Source organism: Geotrypetes seraphini, chromosome 9 (assembly GCF_902459505.1).
Source record: "Geotrypetes seraphini chromosome 9, aGeoSer1.1, whole genome shotgun sequence".
NCBI lineage: Eukaryota > Metazoa > Chordata > Amphibia > Gymnophiona > Dermophiidae > Geotrypetes > Geotrypetes seraphini.
The window spans coordinates 153,865,051-153,881,146 of NC_047092.1; the positions used below are offsets into that span (position 1 = coordinate 153,865,051).

The 16,096-nt window shown below is 39.7% G+C and overlaps 1 protein-coding gene across 4 annotated transcripts in view; it reads right to left on the reverse strand.

The window, feature by feature from the left end:
* The window catches only part of PLOD2 (procollagen-lysine,2-oxoglutarate 5-dioxygenase 2), a 169,350-nt gene that overhangs the window by 19,953 nt on the left and 133,301 nt on the right, over positions 1-16,096 (reverse strand). For 2 of the 4 annotated variants that reach the window (XM_033959379.1, XM_033959380.1), the window contains exons 12-14: positions 13,828-13,953; positions 10,099-10,240; positions 2,514-2,576 (exon numbers count right to left, since the gene is read on the reverse strand). In XM_033959379.1, coding sequence (XP_033815270.1) covers positions 2,514-2,576; positions 10,099-10,240; positions 13,828-13,953 — 331 coding nt within the window. The remainder of the gene's footprint in view (positions 1-2,513; positions 2,577-10,098; positions 10,241-13,827; positions 13,954-16,096) is intronic. The other 2 variants (XM_033959381.1, XM_033959382.1) reach the window with 1 other exon arrangement.

Consider the following 16,096-nt stretch of genomic DNA (forward strand, 5'->3'; position numbering starts at 1 on the left):
CAAATTTTGGCATGAAAATCTGGGCACTACATAAGAACATAAGAACTGCCATCTCCGGATCAGACCCATGGTCCATCGAGTCCGGCGATCCGCACATGCGGAGGCCCAGTCAGGTATACACCTGATGTAGTTTTAGTCACCCATATCCCTCTATGCCTCTCGTAAAGAGATGTGCATCTAATTTGCCTTTGAATCCTAGCACAGTGGATTCCTTAATAACCTCCTTTGGAAGAGCATTCCAGGCGTCCACCACTCCCTGCTTGAAGCAGAACTTCCTGACATTTGTCCTGGACTTGTCCCCCTTTAGCTTCAAACCATGTCCTCTTGTCCGTGTCACGTTGGACAATGTAAATAATTTATTTTCCTGCTCTATTTTATCGATGTCTTTCAGTATTATGAACGTCTCGATCATGTCCCCTCGCAGCCTCCTCTTCTCAAGGGAGAACAGTCCCAGTTTCTTGAGTCGTTCCTCATATTCCAAGTTCTCCATACCTCTTATTAGCTTCGTTGCTCGTCTCTGCACCCTCTCCAGCAGTTTTATATTCTTCTTTAGGTTGGGAGACCAATGTTGGACACAGTATTCCAAGTGTGGTCTGACCATTGCTCTATAAAGCGGCATTATGACTTTCTTCGATCTACTCGTGATTCCTTTCTTTATCATGCCTAACATTCTGTTTGCTTTCTTTGCCGCTGCCGCGCATTGTGCTGATGGCTTCAGGGTCCTATCTACATATAGGGTCCTATCTACATATAGAAACTGGGGCTTAATTGTAAGGTTCAGTCCCTGCCCAGTCTACTTCTGCATTTGTCAGTTAACATGGGACTTAGAAAGGGTTGTCAAGCAGCTGTGTAACCCTTTGTGCATGCTAATTCCCACATTAACCACTTGACACGGGGACAAATTTTTCCCTGTCCCCAAAGGAACTCATTTTCCCATCCCGTCCCTGCGAGTCCTTTTCCTGCCCCATTCGTGCAAGCTCCGACCTCATCTGCACAAGCCTCAAAAACTTTTAAATCGTAAGTGTTCGAGGCGTGTGCGGTTAAGGCAGAGCTTATAGGAATGGGAAAGGGACAGCGACAAAACTCACCGGGACGGGACAGGGAAATTGAGTTCCTGCAGGAACAGGGAAAAATTTGTCCCCGTGTCATTCTCTATACACAATGTCTAGTAAAAGGGCTTACAGTAGTTACAGCAGAATACAGTTCTTTCTGTAATTGATAACAAGAGGTAAGCATGAAGAAAATATCTCTCTTCATACTCCAGGTTCATCATGCAGTAACTAAAGGCTCCTTTTACGAAGCTGCGTTAGCGGTTTAACGCGTGTAATAGCACGCGCTAAACTTCCGGCCGCGCTAGACGCTAATGCCAGCATTGAGTTGGTGTTAGTTCTAGCCGCGTAGCATGGGTTTAGCATGTGCTAAAAAGCTGCTAAAAACCACTAATGCGGCTTCATAAAAGGAGCCCTAAATGTACAAACAATGGTTTTTGTCATCTCAGTAATCTGAAGAAAAATGAGTTGGAAGATACTATATACTGTACAAGTAACCTGAAAATCCTGGAGTTTATTTTTCACTCAGTAACCTCTCTTATGAGGATACTCTAAGTAAATATGCATGCCTGTCCAAGCAGACATCAGAACTGAATTTTATTCTCTTTTACACGAAATGCTAACACTCCGATTTAACCAACTTTAATTGGTTAACCTTAAAAATGGTGTATCATATGTATGTGTGTCAAATACAGGGGAAACAAATCCACAGAAGACAGAATAATACAAACTAGTGGAATTGTCCAATAAGAAAGGTGCAACAAAAAAATTGTCTTTCAACTCATCTGGACAATCAGGTTATTCTTTATTCTTCCAAAAATACTCGACCCGACATGTACATGTTTCGGCCCTACGACGGCGTTCTGATATATACTGCTTTCTAGAGTGATCCATACTTGTGGTTATTTATACCCAAAGATCTTCAAGACTCCTGACGCAGGCCGTAGGGCCGAAACATGTACATGTCGGGTCGAGTATTTTTGGAAGAATAAAGAATAACCTGATTGTCCAGATGAGTTGAAAGACAATTTTTTTGTTGCACCTTTCTTATTGGACAGTATCATATGTATGGAAATTGCCATAGTATTCAATTAATGCAAAACAGCTGCTCAAAGGGACACAAGTTGGAGGCAAAAGGAACGGGGTCCTCATTAAAAATCATAAATTAAAAAAATAGGGTGGTCAAAAAAAAAATTATAAATTACAAAAAAATATTTATATATAAATTATAAATGTAAAATAAAGATCTGGATTTAGTGGGTTTCTTTTGCCTTCCACTTGTTTCCCCTTTGAGCAACTGTTTTGCACCTTTTGAAGTACTTTTGTGCTTATATTGGGGTTAAGATATTTTTGTGACAGTCTTCAATTAAGCAAATAAATGGTAAACTGATCATTTGGCAGAGAGGAAATAAAAAAAACAAAACAATATTAAATAGTTTAAAAATTTAAAAACAAAAATTAAACCTTTGGGGGTCTGAGCATATGGATTGATTCCGGAGTAGGGGAGTCTTTTTCTCTTTGTACAGTCTAAAATGAAGGAGAAGCATCAATTAAGTTTAATTGTATATCCCCCTCTTTTTGAAGCCATGGAGAAATAAGACAGGCACAGCAGTATAAGCCAAGTTTATGAAACATTCCTAACGGGCAACATGCAACAAGCTCCGGCAAAGCTGAAAAATCAGTCCAGCCCCCTTCTCATCACTGGTTGCAAGAGAAAATCAAGCTTGTATGCACAGTGCTCAACTAACAGCAAAGGAACCTGAAAGAGGGAGAGAATAGACAGACATTAATAGTCTCCATCGAGCCATAAGTCGCACAGAGGTGTACACAGCTTAACAGGAAAACATGGTAAGCCCAGCACTGATGTGAGAAAAGATGAAAAATAAAGAAGATGGTTGGTAGAAGAAAACCGAGTTAAATAAAATAAACCATGCCTTGTTAAGGGCATGAAAAGGAGTAATTTCATACTTGCCAATTTTTTTTTTTCCAGCAAATTATGTTTCTCAGTGCTATACTGTTTGGCTAGAACATTACAGTTAATTTGTCATTTACTTCTCTTATGTGAGTATTTTAAATATCAGTACAACTCATCTATAAGTCAAGAAATTTCGACTTCAAAATCCTAACAATAAACCAGAATTGTCTAATTTATGGGTCATTCTCGCCAGTGCCACAATAAATCTTGCTATTGCTAGCTTCATGGAAATGTGGTGAACAGACTGGCTGTACTGAAGTAGTTTGAGAAGATATAATTTATTTAATTCATTTTCTATCTCGTTCTCTCCGAGCTCAGAACAGGTAAATGCCATATATATTCTTGGTTTGGGAAGAATTCTTAATTCAGGGTGAGCTTGAACAGTGTTCAAATTAAAGAGAAGAGATTTGGAGGGCGTGTAAGTGAGAGTAGGGAGTAATTAAAAAAAAAAAAAATTGTAGTGACTTTAAAATCTGTAAATGTTCAGGCCGGTTAGGTGTTTGTTCTGAGCATGTACAGGTATGATCATAAGTTTCCATACCCCTGACAGAATTTGTAATTAGATGATGATGGCAGGGGATGGGCACAAGGGAAATACTAGAAAGGGATTATAGGAGGCATAGAGAAGGGAGATGATGAACATGGGGAACAATACATACACAGAAGATGGATGGTGAGCATGGAGAAAGAAGAAATGTCAAATGGTCAGGAGACCCTGGCAAGTGAGTTAAGAGAAGGCAAAAGAAAAGAGACCAGCGCCTGATTTGAAGAATAAAATGATGAGACAACAAAAGGTAGAAAAAATAATTTTATCTTCTATTTTGTGATTAGAATATATCAGATATGAAATATGTATCCTGCTAGAACTCGTGTTAGACATAACTGGGGACTGCAAAGCCCAGACTGTGCTTCTTTAGCTTCCAGCTGGCTTAAGGCTCTCTCTGTCTAGGGGGCAGTTGCCCTAGTTGCACTCCCCTAACACTATTCCTGTCATGTGTTACTGCGGTATTCTGTTAGGATGACTTTTCTGTGTAAAATTCTGTAATAATTTGGCTTATTCAATTTTCTTGAGAGTGGAGGGGATATATGTGAAGGGGAGGGGAGACGGGATTTGTTGATCCTTGCTCTATATTATTTGTATTTATAAAATGACAATTGCACAGAATATTGTTTCTTTTTATACTTTAATAAAATAAGTTCAATATAAAATCATAACTATTTGAGATTTGTGAAGATGGGATCAGATAGTTTGCTGGGACAGGGCGGGGACTGAGCTCGTAGGGATGGGGCAGAGACAGGGGCCGAGCTTGCGGAGACAGGGACAGAGCTGCGAGGAAGTGGTCCGGTCCACAAAATAATTCTTTTATTTCCGCTGGTTCATAGGTGTAAAAAGGTTGAAGAACACTGCTTTAGAGAATTGCTCCTAACGGTGCCCAGGGGGAGAGTAGGGTGCAGTGGTTAAAAGCTACAGCCTCAGCACCCTGAGGTTGTGGGTTCAAACCCACCCTGCTCATTGTGACCCTGGGCAAGTCACTTAATCCCACCATTGCCCCAGGTACATTAGATAGATTGTGAGCCCACCGGGACAGACAGGGAAAAATGCTCGAGTACCTGAATAAACTCATGTAAACTGTTCTGAGCTCTCCTGGGAGAATGGTATAGAAAATTGAATAAATAAATAAACATGCCTACTTTGGAGGTATGCACCATTAGATAGACACCTATCACTGAATGAAATTTTTTTTTCAATTATGAGCTTATTAACGCTCATAATTGAATCCAACATACTAATTAATTTGGTGCCTAATTTAGACACCTATTTGGCACCTATCATTAGGCGTCTTTTATAGAATTCCCCTCATTGTGCCAGGAGTATGTAAACTTTTGATCAAAACTGCATTGAGAGGAGGAGAAAGTGTGCTTAATTATCGGTGACCTGAAGACAGCTACAGCTAAAAGCCATTTGATTAGCTGATGGCTCAAATGGTAGGTTTAAAGAGGAAGTTTAGCTGTGGTGGTGTTGAAAGTGTTATAAGCTAATCTCTGGAGGAATAGATGATTATATTCTGTGATGATGATCTATATAGATTTCAATAATCACAGCTCTTGTAGCAAGTAACTAATATCTAAATAATACTCTTATTAAAGTGTGAAGTGCTCAGACCTTATAACCTGTGTTTTTAGTGTAATCACCAAAACGAGGTTAACAAGGGGACCATCATTGCCTTCACTGTCCCCCAACCACCTGCATTGTATAAACAAACTTTCAACGTAATTTGTTCATAATAATGAAAAATGTACTTATCTTTGCCAGGTGGTAGTTGTTAGTGTTGAACCTCGTTCAAACAAACATAAACCAAGTGATGTGACATTAAAAAATTTTTTCTCTATATATGCGATTCAATTTATGGTCCTTGTCCCCCCAACCCAGGTTTCGTCTCATCGTTTAATGTCACATCACTTGGTTTATGTTTGTTTGAACGAGGTTCAACACTAACAACTACCACCTGGCAAAGATAAGTACATTTTTCATTATTATGAACAAATTATGTTGAAAGTTTGTTTATACAATGCAGGTGGTTGGGGGACAGTGAAGGCAATGATGGTCCCCTTGTTAACCTCGTTTTGGTGATTACACTAAAAACACAGGTTATAAGGTCTGAGCACTTCACACTTTAATAAGAGTATTATTTAGATATTAGTTACTTGCTACAAGAGCTGTGATTACTGAAAGTGTTATAAGAACATAAGAATAGCATTACTGGGTCAGACCAATGGTACATCAAGCCCAGTAGCCCGTTCTCACAGTGGCCAATCCAGGTCCCTAGTACTGGTCAAAACCCAAGGAGTAGCAATATTCGATGCTATCAATCCAGGGCAAGCAGTGGCTTCCCCCAAGTCTTTCTCAATAACAGCCTATAAACCTTTCCTCCAGGAACTTGTCCAAACCTTTCTTAAAACCAGCTACGAAATCCGCTCTTACCATAGCCTCTGGTAATGCATTCCACAGCTTAACTATTCTCTGGTGAAAAAAAAAAAAAATTCCTCCTATTGGGTTTAAAGGTATTTCCCTGAAATTTCATCGAGTGTCCCCTAGTCTATGTAATTTTTGATGGAGTGAAAAATCGATCCACTTGTACCCTTTCTACTCCACTCAGGATTTTGTAAACTTCAGTCATATCACCCCTCAGCCGTCTCTTTTCCAAGCTGAAGAGCCCTAACCGTTTTAGTCTTTCCTCATACGAGAGGCGTTCCATCCCCTTTATCATCTTGGTCACTCTTCTTTCAGCCTTTTCTAGCGCCACTATATCTTTCTTGAGATAAGGAGTCCAAAACTGAACACAATACTCTAGATGAGGTCGCACAATGGAGCGATACAGGGGCATTATAACATTCTTACGGCTCCTTTTACAAAGCCGCTATAGCGGTTTTAACGCACGCACCGGAAATCTTACGCCTTCTCCAAAGAAGGCGGTAGCGGCTAGCACGTGTGGAAATTTAGCGCGCGCTATTCCACGCGTTAAGGCCCTAGTGCGGCTTTGTAAAAGGAGCCCTTAGTCTTGTTAACCATCCCTTTTTAAATAATTCCTAGCATCCTGTTTGCTTATTTCGCCACCACCGCACATTGGGTGGAAGGTTTCATCATATTATCTATGATGATACCCAGATCCTTTTCTTGGGCGCTAATCCCCAATGTGGACCAAAGCATCCAGTAACTGTGATTCAGGTTATTCTTCTCAATTCTTTGCATTTGTCCACATTAAATTTCATCTGCCATTTGGACGCCCAGTCTTCCAATTTCACAATTTTTCACAATCCGCATGTCAACTGGCTTGCCTTTATCCACGTTTATTAACACCTTCAAAGAAGTCAAACAAATTTGTGAGGCAAGATCTCCCTCGGCTGAACCCATACTGACTCCATTTCATTAAATCATGTTTGTCTACCTGTTCCACAATTTTATTTTTTATAATTTTTTTCACCATTTTGCTCGGCACTGAAGTGAGATTTCCTGGATCTCCACTGTAGCCCTTTTTAAAATTTGGCATAACATTGGCCACCCTCCAATCTTCAGGTACTGCAGACGATTTTAGCAACAGGTTACAGATCACTAACAGCAGGTCAGCAATTTCATAAGAACATAAGAATAGCCTTACTGGGTCAGTAGCCCATTCTCACGGTGTCCAATCCAGGTCACTAGTATCTGGCTAAAACCCAAGGAGTAGCAACATTTCATGCTACCAATACAGGGCAAGCAGTGGCTTCCCTCGTGTTTGAGTTCTTTTAGTACCCTGGGATTTATACCATCTGGGCCTGGCAATTTATCACTTTTTAACTTGTCGATTTGGCTTAGTACATCTTCCAGATTCACCGATATTTCTTTCAGTTCCTCTGCATCATCACCCTTGAAAACCATTTCCGGTTCAGGTAGATCTCTTACATCTTCTTCCGTAAAGATCGAAGCAAAGAATTAATTCAATCTTTCTGCTATTGCCTTTCCTCCCTGAACGCCCTTTTGCTCCTTAATCATCCAATGGTCCCACAGATTCCCTCACAGGTTTTCTGCTTCTGATGTATTTAAAAAAATTGTTATGAGTTTTTGCCTCTTTTGCAAGTTTCTCTTCATATTCTTTCTTAACTGTCATTATCAATGCTTTGCATCTAACCCCCTCTTCTACGAAACCGCACTTGCGTTTCTTAGCGCAGGAGCTGCACTGCTCCTGACATTCATAGATTTCCTATGAGCGTTGAGAGCAGTGCGGGCCATTCAGTGCGGCTCCCCGTGCTAAAAAACGCTAGCACGGTTTTGTAGAAGAGGGGGTAAGTTGCCAGTGCTTGTGTGTCTTCTTATTTTCTTCATTCAGATCCTTTTTCCATTCTTTAAAGGATGTTTTTTTGGCTCTAATAGCCTCTTTCACTTCACCTTTTAACAACGCCGGCCCTCATTTCCTCTTCTTTCCACTTTTGCTGATACGTGGAATATATCTGGTCTGGGCTTCCACAATGGTATTTTTAAATAACATCCATACCTGGTTTACAGTCCTAACCTTTGCAACTGATCCTTTTAGCTTCTTTTTAACCATTTTCCTCATTTTCTCATAGTTGCCCTTTCGAAAATTAAATGTCACTACAGTAGATTTCTTTTGCGATGTTACTCCCGGTATCAACTCAAATTTGATCACGTTATGATCACAGTTTCTCAGTGGACCCAACACAGTTAACTCCTGTACTATGTCTTGCATTCCACTAAGGACCAAATCTAAAACAACACACCCTCTTGTTGGTTCCTGAACCAGTTGGTGAGTGAATATTGATTCCTTAATAAAACATTTTCCTTGAATAGGAATGGTTTGTGATTTGTGAAAATAGGTTGTGCTTTAGTGAACTTGCCAAAGTTTAGAGTGAGAGCTATCAATGACTGATACATTTCCAGTATAACCCACTCATACTGAATTCTGATGATTTAGCTGTTTTCTTCTGGCTTTGTCTGTTTTGACCCTGTTGAAATCTGTGAAGCTGTGGACTATGGGAAGGCAGGTGGGTTTGGGAAAGGCAGGAGAGATGCTGGAGAGGAGAGAGAGAGGAAGCAATATTGGACTTGGAGACAAAGGGGAAGAAGAGAGAAAGAGCAATGTAGAATGGTGTCAGGTCAAAAGCGCGCTGGGACAAAGGCACGAGCAGACAACTGAGTGCAACGCAAAGGCGCGCGCCGAAGAAAATGACTGTTTTAAAGGGCTCCAACGGGGTGTGTGGGGGGAAACCCCCCACACTTTACTTTATACAGATCGTGCCGCGTTGTGGGGGGTTGTAACCCCCCACATTTTGCTGAAAACTTCACTTTTTCCCTAAAAATCAGGGAAACCCCCCACAACGCCGCCGCGATCTGTATTAAGTAAAGTGGGTGGGGGTTCCCCAACAAAAACCCCCGTCGGAGCCCCTAAAAACACTCTTTTTCTTCGGCGTGCGCTTCCGTCTTGCGCTCAGTTGTCAGTGCGCACCTTTGTCTTCGGCGGTTTTGTCTATGAACCATGTAGAACTCAGCCTTCATTTAAACACAGGTCACAACATTTTTGGTCATTTTCAGTCCTAAAACCTTGACCTATACATGTGATTGACTTATAGATGAGTATATATGGTATTAAAAAAAAATAGTTGACCAAAATTAAACACAAGTCTCAGTCACAAGATATCTGGTGGCAACTAAAATCAGATGTTTTGAATTAATGGCAAAGCATCTGAAAAAGTCAAAAGCAAATTCAATAGTATAAGCCCTGCCAAGAAAGCCTGTCACTTCTGCAAAATGGAATAAACATAAAAAAGCAATCTCAAATTTATGGCTTTTGTATACTTTAAAATTTCTTTCTAGCCACAAAACTTCAGCTACTGTACACGTTTCAATGGGTGCAACAGCGCTGGGATCCAATCAACATCTGGAAGAAGCATTCCACTTATTAAGACACTAGGAAAACTAATGACAGCAAATTCTCAAACTACGAGCGAGAAATAAACCTTCAAAGGAAGATATATGAATTTATCGAGGAAAATAAATATACCAATATAAATGGCATCATAAAAGCAAAGCACCAGCATCTAGTATTTGATTACCAGTAAATTAAGATATTAGGTTGCATTTTCTCATAAATAACATGAAATCAAGAGGCATATACTAAAGATCATCATATACCATATTGGTTTTTAAAATGTCAGTTGTATAAAAATGGGTGTTCCTTCTTCATAATACAAGTAATACAATTTCTTTTTAAAGATTGAAATCCAAGACAGTAATTTTTTTCAAAAAACCTCATAATGTTCAAGCATTTAATAGTAAGTATTTGAGCATCTAAGTGCAGAATTAGTACTGAGTGAGGCTACTCGTGTTCTATAAAATGTAATGAAAGTACAAATTGGTACAGCTCTTTAAACCCCCCCCCCAAAAAAAAAACAAAAAAAAACCCCACAAAAAAAACAGGTTAGTACTTTTAATTAACAAAGAAGTGAAAATATAGCCATGCACAGGAAAGTGAAGCAGGAAAGAAAAAACATTTAAAACAAACCTGGGTTTTTACACCTTACCATTTCCCTCACATTCCTGCAGAGGGCCATATCAGGATCCAGGTTATAAAGAATAAACTGATTTGTTTCTTTCATTTCCATTCTAAGAATATGTCCTTTAATTAAGTATATATTAGCTATGTATGGGACATTCCACACCCCTCTGAAAATTAAAAAATAAACAACAACACAAGGTGTTCAGTAAAGTTTAAATGAACAAAGGGGAAAGAGAGGCAACCAGTCATAAAAGAAAAATGATCCCTTTACTAACAGGGGGGTCCTTTTACTAAGGTGCGCTAGTGTGTCTTAGCGCGTGCTAAAAATTAGTAAGCGCTAAATGCTAGCGCGCCTTAGTAAAAGGACTCCTGGGTATTAAGCCTTTAATATGTAGTTAGAACACGCTAACAGGCTAACTGCAAACATATGTTAGAGCGTTTTGTGGTATTTTACCTGCCTGTCACATTCAATCTGGGCTTAGCGCATGCAAAGTCTCACATTAAGCCCAGATTTTTACCTCAGCTTAGTAAAAGCACCCTAAAGATAAAGAAAAAGGATCAAAAGTGGAACAACGCTGAAAAATATAAATGATAAAATGATACAATAATTGTGTGAAAATATGTGAAAAAATGAAAATATGTTAGACTTATAAACTTAGAGCTCCTTTTATCAAACCAAAGTAGAGCTTCTTACCATGGACCGGCAAGGTAAATGCTCCAACGCTCATAGGAATTGAATGAGCGTTGGAGTATTTGCCTCGCCGGCCTGCGGTAAAAAGCTCTATCGCGGTTTGATAAAAAGAGCCCTTCAAAGCTCCATGCTGCATTAAGCAGCTAACAAACAGTAGCTCAGACCCGTGCTTCTGTCTCCTCAGTTAAAAAGGGAGTGCTGCCGTAAAAATTCCACCTAGGCTACCACACGCAGGAGTGGGCGGGATCAGAGTGTGACATGGGCGAGTGGAGGTGTAGCCGGCTGTGAGAAGCTAACTCATGGGTCAATGACATGGGCTAGCTGTCACGGCTGCCAATAGCAAAGAGGAGTTTAAGTATGAATCTGGATGCAGGGAGGAGTTTTAAATATGGATTGTGGTTTGTGGGGAGATCTGAATATGGAATATGAGTGAGGGCTTGCAATGTGGATCGGGGATTGTGGGCTCACTGGTCTATAATTTCCCGGGGTACTTCTAGAATCTTTTCTAAAATTCAGTGCTATTTCATCATATAGGGGTCCTTTTACTAAGGCGCGTTAGCCGTTTTAGCGTGCACTACACGCTAACGTGTCCATTATATTCTATTAACGTTTAGCGCACGCTATTATTCAGCACACGCTAAGACAACTAGTATGCTTTAGTAAAAAGACCCCTTAAAGATTTTAGGTAATTTTAAGGCCCCCTTAATCCCTCCTTCAAAACTCTGGTCTAAAATGAGAAAAGTCAAGTCAAACTTATGCATGCCTGGGAACAGGTGTAAATGCCAACATGTTTTTAAAAACTTATGGGGTTCATAATCAAAAAAAGAAAAACATCTAAAAAGTGTCCTAAATGGCTACTTGGACGATCAAAAAGCCTGATCGTCCAAGTACCTATAACCAAAGCTGTTTTTTAGACGTATCTAAAACCAGCTAAGGCCTTTCCCCTGCCTCTAGACGCACAGAGAGAGGCGTGTTTAGAGGAGGAATACAACACATATAACCAAAACATTTGACAGATTGCCTAGTCGGCACTTATACCTTTTTGACTTACACGAAGTCAAATCAGGTCTAAGTGCCAAAAAAGGGGCCGCTGAGCTGATGGCCGCTGGCGCGATCAGTTCAGCGGCCTGGCAACCTTCCCACCGCAACCATCGCGGCAGGAGAGATGCCTCATCTCCCCTACCGCTATGCGATCACCCCTCTACCCGAACTGCTGTGACCCGCGGCAGGAGAGATGCCCTATCTCTCCTGCCGTGGGTTGTGGCAGTTCAGGTACAGGAGTGATCGCATCGCGGCAGGGGATATTGAATGGTTTCAACTATAATCTTTCACTCATGATGTAAGGAGTGATGATGTAATAGGTAGTAAAGGGGAGTGTATTCAAAGCGTGGCATGCTGGGAAGTTCCTCTTGTCAGCAGTGCGTGTGTGTGCAGTATGGAGTGTTTGTGCCGGTAAGTTGCAGAGAGAGTGTTTATATTGAGTATTTCAAAATGTATTGCTTATTAAGTTAGCAAGCTGTGTGGTGTAGTGCTGATTTGAGTCATCTTGTAATTGTAGTACCCCTCCTGAAGAAGCCAGCGGGTGAAACCCAGGTTGGGGGGTCGGTATTGTGAATAAATGGAGGAGCCCGGAGCAGTTATGTGTATCATCCACACCATTCAAAGTTAAGTTGTTGTTAAATTTATTATTTTATTTTCTTCAAGTTTATGTGTTGTTATTTAGTCTTTGTTTGGTGGAGGAGACTGTGAACAACAATGATGGTCTCCTTAACAGCTGCTCCGTGAACTTGTTTCACCGGACCTCAGCGGCGGGTCTGAGTGTTCACTTAACCACATCAACTTGTGTTGTAATTTGTGTTTGAAGTAAAACAAAGGTGATTAGTACAACAGCAATCTCTCCTGTCGCCATACATCACCCCCCCCATCTCCTTCGCCTAAAAGCCCTTGTATTAGACGTTTGGGGCTTAGGCGTTTTTTTGGTTCATTATGGGCAAAAAGTGTAGACGTCGTGGGGGTGTACTTGTAGACATAGTGGTGATCTGGGTGTTTAGTAGAAGGCAGGCCATAATCAAAACAAGGACGTTTGTTTTGGTTATGGACACTTTCCCTGCTTCTGCTTTGAACGTTTAAGGACTTAGGCCAAAAGGGGACTTAGACGGTGTTTTTGATTATGCCCCTCCACATGTTTATTTCTATTGCAAAACAAGAAATTCTCACACATTTCCTCAGGTGCATCTAAGACATGCCCAGAACAAGCCTCCTTCAAATCTGTGCATGCTGCAGGTTAGACAAACAGTGGCCTTTCTGGAATCGCATGTGTATGACCATTCATTTGTGTAATCCAGCATTCTACTTGTGCAGACGATACTTAACCCTTCTAAAATGAACTCCATAATGCGCTATTAGAAAGAAATGGAAAAATTGCTGACTTTCAGAAAAAATTTACTTCAGTTTTTCATATCACCTTTCATCCTACTCGGAAGGTATACATACTTGCCAGGTATGCTATCTGTTTATATATTTTAAAAAATATATAAATAACTTTACTCTATAAAAGAACATTTTGCAAAAATTATTTCAATTTATTACATTTTATTAAAAAAACCCCACAATCTGGCTATTCATAGGGATCATTTTTCATATTTGTATCTTATAAAGATAACAGAATTCTACTGTTCAACGGCTCCCCCTTCTGCTTCTATTCCTTTCTCTCCTCTCTTCTACCTTCCAAAGTATTTAGATCAATGCTGTCTTGTTAAAATGTTTATTTTATTTTTATTTTTCCTCTAACTCTACTTTTCACTTCTCTATTACCCTCCAGGTACTTTAGTTAGATTGTGAGCCTTCGGGACAGTAAGGGAATTTTCCAAGTACCTTTCTTATTTCTAATCTTAATGTATATTTTCTGTAAACCGCTTAGAACCTAACGGATGTAGCGGTATATAAGAAATAAATTACATTACAATTACATTACATAAAGAGCAATGTAGGGAAAAGGGCTAAGCAAATGAACCATGGCGGCTGACCCTGTACAGAATCACCTAAATGAGAACCATAACTTACACTCTTTTGCCTTGCACAATATCCACGTAATCTTCAGACCGAGCATAATATCCATCAGAGCTCAGGGCACCCCAGAAGTTAGACCACAGCTTTCCATGACGTGTTACAAGAGGAGCGATTATTTTTCTGTAATGAATGAACATGAGAGTAACACATCTTGTTTAACTAATCAGCTGGTCAGATTATCTAAATATTGAAAATACTATACAAGAGTATTACTATTGTGTAAACAGGATAGTTTCATTAATACTGGGGTCAATATTCATAGTAACATACATAGCAGCATAGTAAATGACAGCAGATAAAGACCTGAATGGTCCATTATAAATAAATAAAGTCCATTATAAATGCATGATAAATTAAATTGTCTTTTTCTTTGATATTTCTGGGCCGTAGACCATAGAAGATCGCCCGGTACTTAGGTTCCAACTACTGTAATTGCCTAAACCAAATTGCCATATATGGGACAAAGACCGTGGAAGTCTGCCCATTACTGGCCTTAGTTCTTCAATTTATATCATTCATTTTTTAAATTAGAGTTCCTCTAATTAAATTTATACTATTCATTTTTTTAAGCAGAGATCCCATGCTTTTTAAAATTCTGTCACCATTTTCATTTCTACCACCTCCCTTGGGAGGGCATTCCAGGCATCACCTACCCTTTCTGTGAAAAATAATTGTCTAATGTCACTCCTAAGTCTGCCACCCTGTGACTTCAATTCATGCCCTCTAGTTTCCCGTCTCTGGGAAAGATTTGTTCCAATGTTAATATTTTTTAAGTATTTAAATGTCTGTATCATATCTCCCCGTCCCTCCTCTTCTCTAGAGTTTAAATTCAGGTCTTCCAGTCTCTTCTCATACACTTTTTGGTACAAACCCCATACTGTTTTCATCACTTTCCTCTGGATCGCTTCAAGTTTTTTACATCCTTAGCCAGATATGACCTCCAAAACTGAACACAATACTCCAAGTGAGGCCTCACCAACAACTTGAACAGGGACATCAACACCTTCTTTCTTCTGCTGGTTACGCCTCTCTATATACAGCCTAGCATCCTTCTAGCTACAGCCACCGCCTTGTCACACTGTTTTGACACTGTTTTGTCACCTTCAAACCCAAGGTCCCTCTTCCCATCCACGAATACCAGCCTCTCACCTCCCAGTATATACGTCTCCCTCCAATTTCTACCCTCCAAGTGCATCTATCTACTTCTTTGCATTGAATTTAAGTTGCCAAACATTAGATCATTCTTCAAAGGAGTTTACCAGGTAGAAGAGGCTGGTCAATGATAGTGCCAGGGACTTAGGTGTGATAGTATGTGATCATCTTAAGGTGGCCAAACAGACTGAAAAGTTGATGGTAAAAGCAAAAAGGATGTGTGGGTACATAGGAAGAGGAAAGGCCAGTAGGAAAAAGGAGGTATTGATGCTCTGTATAAGTCTTTGGTGAGGTCTCATTTAGAATATTGTGTACAATTCTGGAGACTGCACATTTTTTTTTTGTAAACATTTTATTTAAATTTTTCAAATACAATAATGTACAAATAAAACAATACAGTAATACAATACAATAAGCTGCATACTCTCAAGTCATATATAATGAAGTCATATGAGGTTAACATTCCTTACAAAACTCGAGAGGAGCCCAAATCCCAGTAAAACTGGCAATATTATTTTGTTTGAATGCTATTTCTTCATATTTCCTGATGACACAAAGGTGGTTCCATATTCATGAAAGTTAAGCTTAGAATTATCCTTCCAATTACAGATAATATGGTGAATAGCTAACGTAATCAAAAAATCAATTTTTTTTTTGAATGATGGTGGTAACGAGATATCTGGGTTTGAGGAATGCAGTATGTGGATTTATAAGACAGAGGCAACTTATTATTCATATGCACTATAGAGAGAATTCTGGACCAAATGCCCGACCAATAAATTTGTAGGTTAGGACATGTATAAAGGAGGTACAAGAGTCCAGATTGCTGACGGCAAGACCAACACAGCTCTGAAGATGAATGTAACACCCTTGCAATTTTAGTAGGGGTCCAATAAGCTCTATGTAAGGTAAAATAAGTAGATTGACAAATAGATGCCAACATAGTGGGTCTTACTGGAAATGCCCAAAATGACTTCCACACTGCACTTTTAAAACAATATAAACAGGATGGAGTCGGTCTAGAAAAAGGCAACTAAAATGGTCTATATCAGTGGTTCTTAAGGGTGGGGAAATACCTTTAATTTAATTTATTGTTGATTGTAATTTTTGT